The sequence below is a fragment of the Pristiophorus japonicus genome, chromosome 3, assembly GCF_044704955.1.
Source record: "Pristiophorus japonicus isolate sPriJap1 chromosome 3, sPriJap1.hap1, whole genome shotgun sequence".
Taxonomy (NCBI): domain Eukaryota; kingdom Metazoa; phylum Chordata; class Chondrichthyes; family Pristiophoridae; genus Pristiophorus; species Pristiophorus japonicus.
In genome coordinates this window covers 282,257,363-282,272,037 of record NC_091979.1, presented here as the reverse complement: position 1 = coordinate 282,272,037, position 14,675 = coordinate 282,257,363, and the positions used below count along the sequence as shown (strand labels likewise).

The 14,675-nt window shown below is 36.0% G+C and overlaps 1 protein-coding gene across 7 annotated transcripts in view; it reads left to right on the top strand.

The window, feature by feature from the left end:
* ebf3a (EBF transcription factor 3a) overlaps positions 1 to 11,899 on the top strand; it is a 116,292-nt gene extending 104,393 nt beyond the window's left edge. For 3 of the 7 annotated variants that reach the window (XM_070876767.1, XM_070876769.1, XM_070876765.1), the window contains exons 12-15: positions 839 to 904; positions 2,693 to 2,870; positions 6,376 to 6,564; positions 6,982 to 7,564. In XM_070876767.1, coding sequence (XP_070732868.1) covers positions 839 to 904; positions 2,693 to 2,870; positions 6,376 to 6,564; positions 6,982 to 7,238 — 690 coding nt within the window. In that variant the 3' untranslated portion in view covers positions 7,239 to 7,564. Of the gene's footprint in view, positions 1 to 838; positions 905 to 2,692; positions 2,871 to 6,375; positions 6,565 to 6,981; positions 7,565 to 9,372 lie in introns of those variants that run through there. The other 4 variants (XM_070876770.1, XM_070876768.1, XM_070876771.1 and 1 more) reach the window with 3 other exon arrangements.
* Positions 11,900 to 14,675: the final 2,776 nt, after the last annotated feature.

Below are 14,675 nucleotides of genomic sequence, written 5' to 3'. Positions count from 1 at the left end.
TCGTCTTTTATACTGATGTAAGCCTTTAATTGGAAAAGTCATCATTTGGTCATGGCAGTTTGTTTTTCATAGAACAGCAAAAAAGTAAAATTGTACATGGCATGTTTTCTTCATTAAAAGAGTTAAATTGTGAATTAGTCCATGCAACTGTAAAACTAAAAAGAGGAATTCAGACAGGGATAAGACAAAATTCAGTTCATCCGTACCCTCAGGCATAAGTACTCTACAATCTCTGGATGTGAAGTCATTTATGAAGTCCTTTACAACATGCAGTCAAAGAGGTTAATTGAAAAATTTCTTAATGTCATTATGAAAGAACTAGATTAACCTAAGTTAATTCACTTCATTGTTCAGAATAAAGAGGAATAAGCATTGAACCCTCTTGCAAATTTGGGGCATGAATTAGGGGTGAGATGTTGTCTTTGAAGACTCAGCCAGTTTAATTAAGATATGGAAAATTGCTCATTGTTCTTCACTACTAAAGTCCTAGGAATTAGCAGCCAGATGTGGTGCCTGTACCTTTCATATCTACTATGTGTTTGTTTATTAAATACCCACAAGGCTACATCATTAAAACTCAGGCGTACCTTTCCTTAATTCAGCATCTTAGCTAGAGACTAAAGCATGTAACAGGAGGTAGTCTCATTCAGATCTCTGTTTGCAAAATAGCTACATTAGTGAATTTGAATGGTCTTGTATACAGTTCTTAATTTGGGAGACATTTTCTGATTGTAAGTGTCACTGAATATCTTTCCATTGGGCTTGCAAAGATAAGTTGGACGTATCAATATATTGTACATTCACTGACCAATTTTATTTCATATTTGATTTTCTTTAGGAAGTATTACTGAAGAGAGCAGCTGATTTAGTAGAGGCCCTATATGGAATGCCACACAACAACCAGGTAAGTTAAGAATAAGCAACATGTTGTAAGGAGATAAATAATTCAGCAGGTAATATAGGATAGCATAACTAAGAGTTTATTACAAGGCAGTAATACATCAAGAGACTCAGATTACATTGTAAAGCATTAAAGTGAAGATTTAGTAGTTTATTAACATTATCTGACTTCTTGTTGTGAGAATGCTGCACAGCACATTCTTAAACATATTATTCTTTTTATATATGCATGTATGTATGTAGAGAAGAGAATCATTTAGTTCCTAGATGTGAAAAAAAACAGATGATGAAATGTCCCCACAGTGTATCATTGAGTTCTGACTGAAGTGATATTGTCGCATTTGACTCTACTACAATGATAGCAACTTCTGCATAACTGGGTGATATAAGGAAATATCAGTGCATAGGTCAAGCATTCAAATCAGTCAGCTTTCCTATAATGTGCCTCATATTACAAAGTAAAATGAAGCATTTGGCCTTTTGATGTGAACCGTACTAATAGTTTAAGGGTTAAACCTCAGAGGTTTATTGAGGGATTCTGTACCAGGTTGTTTTATAGTCAAACGAGAAATAGTAATCATACATTTGTAAAACAAAAAGCTGTATAAGCCAAATACAATACATGTAAAATCCAGTTATGCACAAGTTTTTTTTTAAATAGAAAAAAACTTGCATTTACCTTTCACAACATCAGGATGTCCCAAAAAGCTTTACAGCCAATGAAGTACATTTGAAGTGTAGTCATTGTTGTAATGTAGAAAATGCCAATTTGCCACATAGTAATGTGGTAATGACCAGGTAATCTGTTTTGGTGATGTTGGTTGAGGGATAAATACTGGCCAGGACACCAGGGATAACTCCCCTGCTCTTCTTCGAAATAGTGCCATGGGACCTTTTACGCCCACCTGAGAGAGCAGACGGGGCCTCGGTTTAACATCTCATCCAAAGGACAGCACCTCCGAAAGTGGCAGCACTCCCTCAGTACTGCACTGGGGTGTTATTTCCTCCCCATTTCATAGTATTCTAGTTTGCTGTAATTTAAATGCAAGAAAAATAAGTTATGTATGTATGTAATGGGTAATATTTATCGATATGCAAGTAAAATGGTTTCAATAGCTTACAGGATTCAAATCAAGAATATAGCTTTAAATTGCAGCATCAAACTGTAGCATTCCTGATCTGACTTTTGATATTACATACAAAGAAATATAATCATGTAATAAAATAAATCAAATGATCCGTGGCAATTAAATTATTACTAGCATCTGACTACTCGTTAATGCTTCTAGTTTTTCTATAATATAGTTTGAGTTTAAATGTGCACTTTTTAAATTGCATTATATGGCCTCAACTGCATATGTGCAAATTTGAACATTAAAATTTTCTTCAGGTTCCAAGCACTGACATATAAGAGGATTTCATTGTGTTTTCTTTTGTTTTATGTTTTGAACATCCAGCTGCTGGGCAGCTTGACGCAATACCCTGCTTTCAGAGCAAAGCTAAACCGTTCATTTGTTTCTCACAGCAAGTTCCTTTTGCCGAGACGACTCACATTTAGAGATTAGTTTTGAGCCCATTGTGAAATACAGTGTGTGCTATGCACCGGTTTGAAAGAAAATCTCCACAACAGCAGTCAAATGTATTCAGAATAAATCATCAGAAAGATGCCATGAAAAGAACCATAAATAAACAATATCTTTATCTTTGAAATCTAAACTGCATAATTTTTTTCCTTTTATATTTGAAATAAGTCACTTTTATGTGTATGTCTAATATTCTATCTCATTTCCAGGAGATAATTCTCAAACGAGCAGCTGATATTGCTGAAGCTCTGTACAGCGTGCCACGTAATCACAACCAGCTTCCTACCCTCGGCAATACCCCAGCTCACAGTGGCATGATGGGAGTGAATTCTTTCAGCAGCCAGCTAGCAGTCAATGTGTCAGAGTCATCACAGGGTAATGACCAAGGTATGTTAGCGTGCTGGAGATAAGTCCTTACAACAGCCGTTTTCCCCTCAGTGTCTAACAAGTCCTGTCCTACATTGACTTTAGAGACCTCAGTAATACTTCAAAGCCCTTTACCTAATTAATCTCCTTGGTTGTTGTTTGACACTGCTACTGGATCCCCCCTGTTTACTTGGCATGGTAGTGAATTACAATGCCTGCATAAAGTGCTTACATAAAATACTATGCTGCTGCTTCAAATAGTTATACATCTGTTCTTTCTTCGTATTGTGAAGGAAACAGAAGAAATGTTCTTCTAATCAGCCATATGCAAAACATGCATAAACTTCAAATGTATTTAACAGTCCAAGTCAATGAGAGAACAGAAAATCAATAATATATGATATAATTTAATATTAAAAAGAGGATAGTGAGTGGGAAACTTAAATACAGAATTTATTCTATGGGTTTGGAACCCTGCTAGCTCACAAACGATGATATCATGCATGAGTTATCAGCGTTTCCTCATGACTGGAATAAATTTTGTATTCACAGAAAATTATTGACTATATGTAGTTTCCTTCTGAACGTTTAAGTTGTTTATGAATGACATTTAATGACAAAGTAAATACAAGTATGTGGGACACTTTGATGCTCAGCATGTTATGTGAGCTGCTTCTTTTCCCTCCCAAGAAGTGTGTCAACACCATTCTAAAAATCTCTTCTGCATAAATTCTCTAAATTCATATGCTTTCGTATGAATAAAATATAACATTATAGAAGTGTATTTCAGAGTAACATTGAAGTTGTAGCTCTCCGACTTTTAAAGAAAAAATTGTTTTGAAAACTAGACTTTCCCCACTACATCAAAATATATGTACTCTGTTATCCTCTCTTTATAACAACTCTTGGAGCTCTAACGTTATGTTTACTCATAGATCACTGCTGTAACACTTTTGACTTTTGGCTGAGATTTGCCTTGAGTTTAGTTAAAGGCAATGTTCCCTCTAATTTTTATTGACGTTGCGTGGCCTCTTTAAAGGCCATTCAAAATACCATGCATGCATGGGTTTTACATTGAAAAGACAGCAAGCTGGCTGCACGGGATTGCTGGAGTGGTGCATGGCTGCGCAGCTTACATTTGATTAAAGGGATTCTTTAACCAACTACAGAGAATTTGGAAAACTTTTTTTTTGCTGCAAAGGGCAATTTTGTGACCTCTATTCATGGAATCATAGAGGAAGAAATTGTCCTATGCCCTGATTGGGGGCAGTAACCTGCTCGGGGCAGTACTTCCTGCGCTCAGCGCGGAGGTCCCACCCTGGCTGTGGAATTGGCCTTATTCGCGTGCTCCACTTCCTCTTGGGGCAGGTCCAGCGGTGCTAATGGGGCGCGATCGGCAGTACTCCGTGTAGCGCTGACATGTTTCAACACCCCTCCACTTCGCTTAAAGGGGAGGGCCATTGCACACCTTACCTGGCCTCTGATGGCCTCCACTAGGCCACCAGGACAGCGTGGTACCGGGGCTACAACCTGGCACCCAAAACAGAGTGCCGTGCTACACAATGGCAGCTCGGGCCATGCATGGGGGCAAGAATTTGGGTCAACCTGTGAGTCGGCAAAACCGCTAAAATGACAGCGCAGGGTGCTCGCGACCTCCCCATTAACTTCCGCCCCGCGAGCGGATGTCGGCCCGCTTTGCGACCCGTGAGGCTGGTGCTGACACCCGCTCACGCCAGCCTTGCGGGCACTATCCGCCGTAGAGCAGAAAGGGGATGATGCGTGACTCTCCGAAAAAACCATCCAACGAGTCCCATTGTCTGACCTTTCCCCATATCCTTGCAAATTTTCACCCCTTCAAGTATTTATCCAGTTCCCTTTTGAATGTTACTGTTGAATCTGCTTCCACCACCATTTCAGGCAGTGTATTACAGATCACAACAACTCGGTGCATAAAAATAAATTCTCCTCATTTCGCCTCTGCTTCTTTTGGCAATTACCTTAAATCTGTGTCTTATGGTTACCGACCCTCCTGCCATTGGAAACAGCTTCTCCTTATTCACTCTATCAAAACCCTTCATGATTTTGAACACCTCTATCAAATCTCCCCTCAACCTTCTCTGCTTTGAGAAGAACAATCCCAGCTTCTCTGATCTATCCACGTAACAGAGGTCCCACATTCCTGGTACCATTCATTGTTGAGATTAATGGTTAAATAATATTTTGTTGTATTACCGGTGATCAAGATATTTAATAGAAGCTAATTAATACTTTCTTATTCTATTATGATTATCTTGGCCACGAGTAATGACATTTGATTTATTTTGTTGTACACGGCCCCAAATTGAGATGGGCATATAATTTATCTTGAGTTTCTAAACTGATTTTAAAAAACTAAGTGTGCTGGTAACACAATTGGCAAAATTATTATGGTAAATACAGAATAGTTGATACCTGAGAACAATTATCAGACAATAATATTGTTAATGGGTTCAGATGACATGTTCACTGTTATGGTTTATAATTGTCGCCTGAAACCCAAGATGGAAATCGCTTACATGCATCAGTTATGTTTATAATATTTACATGAAGTTAGTGATATACATAGTTCTACAGTTTTACATTTTCACCACTTACTGTGGAAGACATCAGCAGGAAGGATGTTTCTTGCTATTGATATGGATGACATCCTTACTGAAGAATTAATGATTATGACATAATCATGGCAAGTTTATCTACTGATACACTGCGGTGATTACCAGAAAATAACAATCATTATATATGATAATGATGAAAAAATATGATTATGTTTCATAACTTCAGGCTTACTTTCAATTATTGAAAAGTGTTTCAAAATAATGCTCTTTAATGAAGACGTGCCTGAGATGGAATTTTAAACATTATTTGAACATTATAATAAACATGCTCCTTCTTGCTGGATGTGGCATTTTGAGGCATTCAAAGGCTAACAGTTCATTCTCGCTATTGCTTCAGTCAGTGCATCAGGCTTGTTGATAATTACTACTATAGTTGAATGTGAGAGCGGCTGACAGCATATGATTGAAAAAATCTTTTGTATGCTGTATCAATGAGGAAAAAGGAATTCTGCTGCTTATCAGAAAGTGTCAACTGCACAACATAAAGCTGCAGCCACTCAACTTGATATTTTAATATAACATTTATTGTAACTGATCATGGGAAGTGAATCTAAAAGCTAAGTCATAACTGTATTCAATCCTATTGTGTAAATATTTCACTAAGACATGCTAGATTTACTTTTTTTAAATCAAAATATCTGATTTTAAAAAAGGCACGGCAGTCAGTTTTAAAAGTAAGCTGTATCATTTATCCACTCATAACATTTGCCATAGCTTTAATGGGAATTCCTTTCAAGAACCAAAGTAATCTTTCAACAGAATTACTTCAACTTCTTGCAAAGCATGATAAAGTTTGGCAAATCAGTGCGAAGATTGATAGCATTTCTAAAAGAAACCATTCAAATATTACAATGTAAACTTTTGTTTTACAGTAGGGTACAGCCGTAACACAAGTAGCGTCTCCCCGCGTGGATACGTTCCCAGCAGCACCCCTCAGCAGTCCAATTATAACACAGTCAGCAACAGCATGAATGGATATGGTAATGCCGCAATGACCAACCTGGGGGTACCAGGCTCTCCTGGATTTCTGAACGGTTCATCAGCCAACTCTCCCTATGGCAGTAAGTGTCTACTTTACGAGTAATATATAAGCAGTAGCTCCATGTGCAGTTTTATATTGAATAAATGCTTGCATTAAAAATGTAACATTTTATTTTTTGTGAGATGTCAGCTGCTGGATAAAAGGAAGGGTGACTCTGGAGGCTGGACACAAATAACTAATAAATTCAAACTTCATTGAGCATTAGATGTGTGGGTTCCAAGCCATAACTGATTGAAAATACATTTACAATGTAAATGTACGACAAAAAGTCCATCACAAAAGAGTTTGCCTATTATCCAGAGAGTGGCCTAGCTGGGACATTTTTTATTTCAAAATTTTTTGTAATATATCTAAAATTGTTTTAAAGGCCTTCTCTACTACTCCTGTGTACGGTGCAAACCGAAGTCTCAGCCTGATTATTTTTGCTTTGTTGCAGTAGTGCCGTCAAGCCCTACCATGGCAGCCTCTTCGGTCACCCTCCCTTCAAACTGTAGCAGTACACACGGCATTTTCTCATTCTCACCTGCCAATGTCATCTCTGCAGTGAAACAAAAGAGTGCATTTGCTCCTGTTGTCAGGCCTCAAGCCTCTCCTCCACCATCTTGCACCAGTGCAAATGGAAATGGACTTCAAGGTGAGCTAGTATCCTTCATTTCCAGATCCACCTTCAGGCATGCTCATCCCATGCAATAATACACATTAAAATTCACAACATCTTTCCCACTGAAAAAAAGCAAAAATTATTGCAATTGTATTGTCTGAACTGGTTAATCGATTATCTAATGAAGCCAGTAATACACAAAATGTGTTGAAGCCGGACTGTGGCCAGATGCACTTTGTTTTGTAATCAAAGTATGTGTGCTTCTATAATCTGTGTCAAAGTTTCAGCTTTCTTTGTTTTGTCTCTAAGCATGTGATGGAACTTTATAGAAATGGTTAAGGAACGAATGCTTTGGTATCTTGATACTATATTTGTACCCTTTAGGAGACATTTTGAAATCAAATAAATTGGTGAACTTCACACATTTCACTGTAGTTTGGTTTTGTTTCATGCATTTACACAATAGACAAGAGAAATTCTTCAGAGCGCAATTAGGCATGGCTACAAACCACTGCACAATCATGACTCTGCAGTAAATAGTATCCAGAAGGCGAAATGGCTCCGACGTCAGTAATATCTGTAGGTTAATTTGATATTCTTCAGTGCCTGATATTTGCCTTCACTAAGCTGACCGTGTGTGAACTCTCCATGTTTAAGTTATTTGCAGTTATGATGCAAATATAACTAGCACCTGGTTTAAATAACCAGTTCCTAATAACTGAAATGGTTTAAAAAAAGACTAAATATTGAACAACAATAGCAACTCGTATTCATATAGTGCCTTTGCATCATAAAAAATCCCATGGCGCTTCACAGAGGCGTTATAAAGCAAAATCTCATAGCGAGCTACATAAGGAGAGATTAGGGCAGACGGCCAAAAGCTTGGTCAAAGAGGTAGGTTTTAAGGACCGTCTTACAGGAGGAACGAGAGGTAGAGAGACGGCGAGGTTTAGGGAGGGAGTTCCTGAGCTTGGGGCCTAGGCAGCTGAAAGCATGACCACCAATGGTTGAGCAATTATAATCAGGGATGCTCAAGAGGTCAGAATTAGAGGAACACAGATATCTCGGAGGATTGTGGGGCTGGAGGAGATTACAGAGATAGGGAGGGGTAAGGCCATGGAGGGATTTGAAAACAAGGATGAGAATTTTAAAATTAATATCAATAGATCAGACCTCTTCTGGTAAGATGCAAATTTAGTATAATTTCCCATGAAATTATTTGCTCATAGTGTTTTTCATCAACTTCCAAAGTAACTGAGAAATACTATTTAAATATTTAAGTAAACTAATGACAATTTATGCTGAAAAATCTAAAGAGAATATATAAAGAATACGAGTGCTAACAGCCCAATACTCCATTTAAACTTTTGTTAGCTATTTTATTGAAATTTTCTTTGACTTCAATTCATAATTGTGAAAACGAAATATAATGGATACCACTGACATAAATTAACTTGTGTGAAATCAATAATCTAGAAATGTTAAGAAATGCACATTCCAATATTATTAATAGTTCCACAAAAAGTCTTATAATTATCAATGGCATGCCTTGTTTGTAGGCCTAGGGCCTAAGGTTAAAACAGAAACAATTTGGCAGAAGATAAGAAATGTAAGTGCTCTGTGCATAGCGCATGGCAGTTTGAGGGACTGGAGACTTTTGATCTCAGGCAGTCGCTGGCTTGGTAACACAGTTGTTATGATAAAATGCAATTAACAGAAAGCAAAAATTGAGGTCCCCAGCTAAAGTCAAAGTGCTGGGAGAAAAAAGGCAAGGTTGCTAAGATTTCAATTTAAGGAACCCGAGAAGTGTCTAGTCCTTGACTACTGAGTGAGTTGGTCCTGTCTGACGTTACCAGAACTGACCATGTTGTTTCTCACCTGTCAGCAGAGGCAGCCTCCAGGGAGTCTGGACCACTGTTTGCCATTAACAAAACGCTAAGAGAAATATCACACATGTGGTAGGCAGTATGCTGTTCACCTAAAATGTCAGAATGCTCCTCTTTTAAAAGTGAAGTCTTTGTAAACTGTCTTGTTAAAAAGCACATTTCAGTTTTTTTTAGTCTGGACCTGCATGAGCCATACTAAGCAGCTGCATACAACAAAGCTTGGTCTTTAATTCAGTAACTTACTGCCGCAACTAGCATTTCGGAGCTTAAATATTCTTAGAGCTAGCACCGTTTGCACTCTAATGAATTGCTAATGCAGTTTCTGTTTCTTCCCTTTTAGGTATGTCTGGGCTTGTAGTCCCACCAATGTAAGACCACACTTGTTTACCTAGAGAAACACCAAGCTTCCGGGGATGAACTTCATGGACAAGTTCATTACATCAGAAGATGCTGTCAGAAAAGTATGAGCAACAATGAAAACGAAATCAACGGATCCTTCTACTGTTAAGAACAAAAAATACATTATTACTCACTGAATTTACTCAAACCATTAGGAAATGACCTGCAAGCAACCTAATTCTTCATGAACAATTTCATTTTATTAACAGAACTTTCTCATATTTTCACATTCTCTATCTCGAAGAAACAAAAAAAAAAGCAATGCCTATTTTGTATAAAGTTTCAGATGACGTCTTGGCTATGTCTAGTTCTTGCTGTGTGTTGGGAGAAACTTTGTGGATGCACCATTTTGATTATCATGAAACACTGTTGAAATATTCCTCAAGCAGAACATTTTTCAGTACTATATTTAGATTCACAATGGTTGTGTATCTCTATAATGTGAAATAATTTTTGTGGGGGCGAGTAAGGGGCCAAGGAGGTATAAGCCATTGAACTGGAAGGAGAAGACTAAATGTATGATTTAAGAAATGGGGACTTATGGAGGGCTAGGGGAAATTTATCATGCTTAAATTCATCTTAAAAAAAACGGAACTTTGTAACTTATTGTAGTTAGAAATTGTAACTTTGATATTGCAAAAATTCTTCTCTTGCCTTCAACAAGCACACTGACAGAGATACAAAAGCTACTGTCTGTTGGTAAAGAATATACTTCCACTGCTAGAGCTTCCTGTTAAACAAGTGTGATCTGCAATGTTTTTTCAACTTTTGCTAGCACTGTATACTATTGCATTCTTAGGCTACTGTGAAGTCTATGTTCCTTGTACCAGAAAGTTGTCTTTTGACTTCTAGATCCTTCTCCCTAATGTGTTTTGTATGTGGTTATAAAATATTGTAGAATTTTGTGATTTTGCCAAAGTTGTAGCTAAATATTTATACACTTGTCTTGAATTTTTCAGATCCACTTAATATTAAGGAGAGAGGTTTTATTCCTTATGAAATTTGTAAGGAGTAAAATAGTCCTATTCTTCATTGCTACACTTACTTTCACATAAACACAGTCACTGAGCAATTTTTTGTAACATACCAATATAAATATTGTATTTATCTTTGAAATTTTGTATATTGCTTTCCTTCATTTTATTTTATCTTGTATGTATTTGTTCGTCACGGCCAGGTATTGTGATGCCTAAGGAGCATTAAGCCAAGAACATTTGCCTTCATCTATTTGATTTTATAAGATTGCTTTGTCCATATGTTTCATTTTTACTGCCAGAATCTGTTGATTTGTTCAGACCTTTTGTCCATTTTTTTTATTTGAGAAAAATCAAATTCATTGTTTATTTTTATATAATTTTTAAGTTATCTGAACAAATAATTTTGAATAAAACTGTTGTTGTATAGTCAAAAGAAATTGTTTGTGCCACATGGCTGTAATGAATAATAGTAGAAAACGTGCATGTGCAGCAGCCACAGAAGGATGATCCAATTTGTGGTTGTAAATTATTTAGAATGTAATATTCATTTTTAGCTGCCACCCATGAATTTGCCACATAGTAAAAATGTATTTACTGGAAAAATTTGGAGGCCTAAAGTCAAAATGGAAACTTCAGTTGATCTGGTAAACTGATGTTTGATTAAAAGTATAACAATTAAATACAGAAAGACTTCTCTGATGCCTTAACATTGGAGTTCTTGACAATAACTTTGGTGCCACTCAGTCATTGGTTTACACCACAATTGCTAATCATCACTGCAGCTGTCAAGGATGATCTATGGTGTAAAAAGCACAAATTTTGTACAAACTCTTACTCCAATCCCCTGTAAGCCTCCGCGCTGTTGTACCCTGCAAGTCCTCAGAATAGAAGTACTGTACTGCAGTGTCTGAAAGTGGAAGTTTCTTTCCCAATGTTTCATGCCTGACAGTGCCCAATCTGTTTGCAAAGGCAGAAAATAGGTACATTGTTTGACCATTTTTGTGCCTTTGCATAGCACTGTGTGATTTGCTAAAGCAGCATGCAATATGCTTTGCAAACTACAGCAGCATTGGAGGTCGAATCGCAATGGGGAACGTATATTGTCATTCTAGGCAAAATGCACATTTAGTAACTGTTATTTTATTTAATTCGAAAGTAAAAACAATGTATCACAAGTGTTGAATGTGCAACACATTTACTCTGTGATAGCTCCATACAACATACTTACACAGAAACGTCTCAGACATTTTTCTTAAATATATCTGAGGATCTTGTTCCAAAAGGAAGTCATGTACATGTGGAAAAAAATTGCAAGATTCATTACTGCAGTATGGTTTTGTGTTTTAGATTAATTAGTCAATGCACTCATTGCTTCCTTGTCTTCAATCTTAAAGCTTCACTACATGGTAGAAATAACTGTTAAGAAAATTACAGTAAGATTGTTTTATCTGTACATTTTTCAGATATTTAACTGTATAAAAAACTGTTCATTTTACACGATATTTAATTAAAGTATTTCTTGTCTGTGAATTACTTTTTCAGTAATTTAATATGAGGTCTCAGAATATGTGTTGAAAGATGTGCTTATATAAATATAAGGAAGACCAGCAAAACAGTTGAGGTCATTTTCTAATTATGTTTTTTTAAGGTTTTTTTTCTTCAAATGGTTAAAATAACTCCTGTCTCCATGAACCTTGAGTGTTTTATTTTTTAACCGTACTATTGCTCTGTGCACCTTTAAAATTTTTCAGACACAGCTTTAATAGTTTAATTTCAGTTTTATTTAAATTTGAAGATACAGTTTCTGTATTCAAGTGCAAATATATTTAGGATATAGGTTTGACCTACAGAAGGGACTTTTTTGTGATCTCAAAAGCTTGTCTTGTACCGAAAGAAAAATCCAAGTTAGTTCTAATAAAGTTATCAAATAATTACGAAAGTGTGAAGACTATGTTTAGACAGACTGGCATAAAGCTTGGAGCACTTTTAAATACACAAAATAAAAGCAGGTAGAAATGCACTGCAAAACTGCTTCAACATTAAAAAAAACAAACAAGTGTTTAATTTTCAGCATTGATGTAAAACTTCTGACTGTTCTACTGACATTTTTTGAAACATCAGTTTGTCGACCTCTTATCCTACCTAATGTCATTATTTTTCAATTGATAATCTAAATGTGATATCGTCCATGGGAAATTTAAACTAACTGGTGTAAATTTAAATTCCACAAAGAGGTCCAATATGATGCCGTCCTTGGAAAGCTCAGGAGTTCGGTCTCTTGCTTGTCTTAACTTATATTTTCTGGTTCTTGAGTGGTTAAGGCTTCACAGTCGTAATGTCACTTGGTGCTCCAATATTAAGACTGTTAAACCAATAATAAGTAAATTATCCGTATACTAGTAATGAGCAAATTAAACATTTTATGTGTGTTCAGCAATGCCAACATGTAATACTTTGTCAAGTGTGGTGAAGCAAAAGCTGTTTCCTCTTTGCGTAATGGGAAAACTGTAATAAAATACATATCAGGCAAATGTCAAAATATTTCATTTGTCGGTTCCGTCTTGATGTGAACATTTATAATACCAACCTTTAGAAATCTTCTTTTGCAGATCATCTACATTTACATTTCTTTACTTTTCAACGTATATCAGAAGATGTGTTTTGACATGTTTTGGCTTTATAGTCTGCTAAAGTATACAGTGTAAATTAATGCTGGCACATGTTGCTCCTTAATTGGTTTTCTCAGGAATAAATATGCATAACTTATTTTAGTAGCTAGTGCATTTGGCTAATGACATACATACAGTTTTGTATAAAGAATCACATTTCTATTAGCAATACATTAATTTGGCCACACAAATGTTCTGCAAATAACTTGTACAATAATAGAAAATGAACAAAATTGTGAGAGGTTAGTAAAAGTCAACTTATGTAAGATATTATAGCTCCATATTCCCATCCGAAAACACAAGAATGTGTTTATGCATCTGCCTCTTACTGTAAAGCAGCCTTTTAAAGTCTACCAACCTTTTAAAGATTATTCAAAGCACTTGAAATGGGCTTCAATCTAATGCCTCATTTCATTGCATTAAACAGCCTATTTAATAAAGAATCAATATATTCAAAGGGCAAGGTTATCTTTTGTCTATAAGGGGTGGTATCATTTTGAACCCTTTATAGTTCAAATGCTGAAAAAGGCCTCATGAAATCCATACTCATCAACTAGGTCAACTAGAGCAATAAAAAAGACCTCTGTAAGAATAGCTGCCCTCTTTAATCAAGAATTATAAACCTTATCTAGCTCACTGAGTAGCCACAAATAGTGGGTCGAGAAATGTCAATTTCTCATCAAGACAACACACCCAAATGATAATTTTCCACAGAATACATACAATTAAGAGGATGTAGATAGGCAGCATCAGTGATTTAGAGCGATCACTGCTTATTATGTCAACGGCAAGCTGAGATCTAGCTGTAAGCAGATAATGACTGTTGTTGATAGCAAAAGTGTCAATATGCCAAAGAACGATTTTTGAATGTGAGCCCTTGACTTTTTTTTGACTTTTGCTGATCTTACGGCTTGATAACTATACAGTTGCCAAATGACACCACATGTTGTAACTCACAATTAACAGAGTGAATAAATGGCACAAAGAGTGGAAGTTCTTTATATTCTTTGAGACAATTCTCTGTTTTTACCCTTCAAGGATTTCTTTTATCTTTGCAAGAGCTTGCTTTTAATGAAATCTAAACTCATCAGAGGAAATCAAAAACCTCAAATCAGATTACAAATTGATTTTTGGTCGCTTGTCATTAAGCAGTGTACTGCCTTGTGTTCCACAGCAGAAGCAATTGTGTATCATCTGACAGTGTGAAAACAACTTGTACGTAAAGTGATTATATAAAGGTCAGGAATGGATTTACATACTTTTATGCCCACATCAAAGTTATGGTGTGTTTCAGTTATAGTATGACTTAAATATTAAAAAAGTTACTCAATAGCTTATAATTAATGGAATTGTTTTACACTAAATAGATGGTTCCATATACTTTTACTAATTACTAATGCAATAAAAGCTTCATTGCAGAAGGTTATTGAATATTTGAAAAGCACTATTAATTCTGTAATTCTTCTGATCTTTTATAGCCAGAAATATGAAATGCCCATTCTATTGTTAGGTACTAATGGATATTCCATGTCATATTTGTACATGACTACTAAATATTCATAAATTCTACATCAATAATGCTTCATAATTAGGATCAA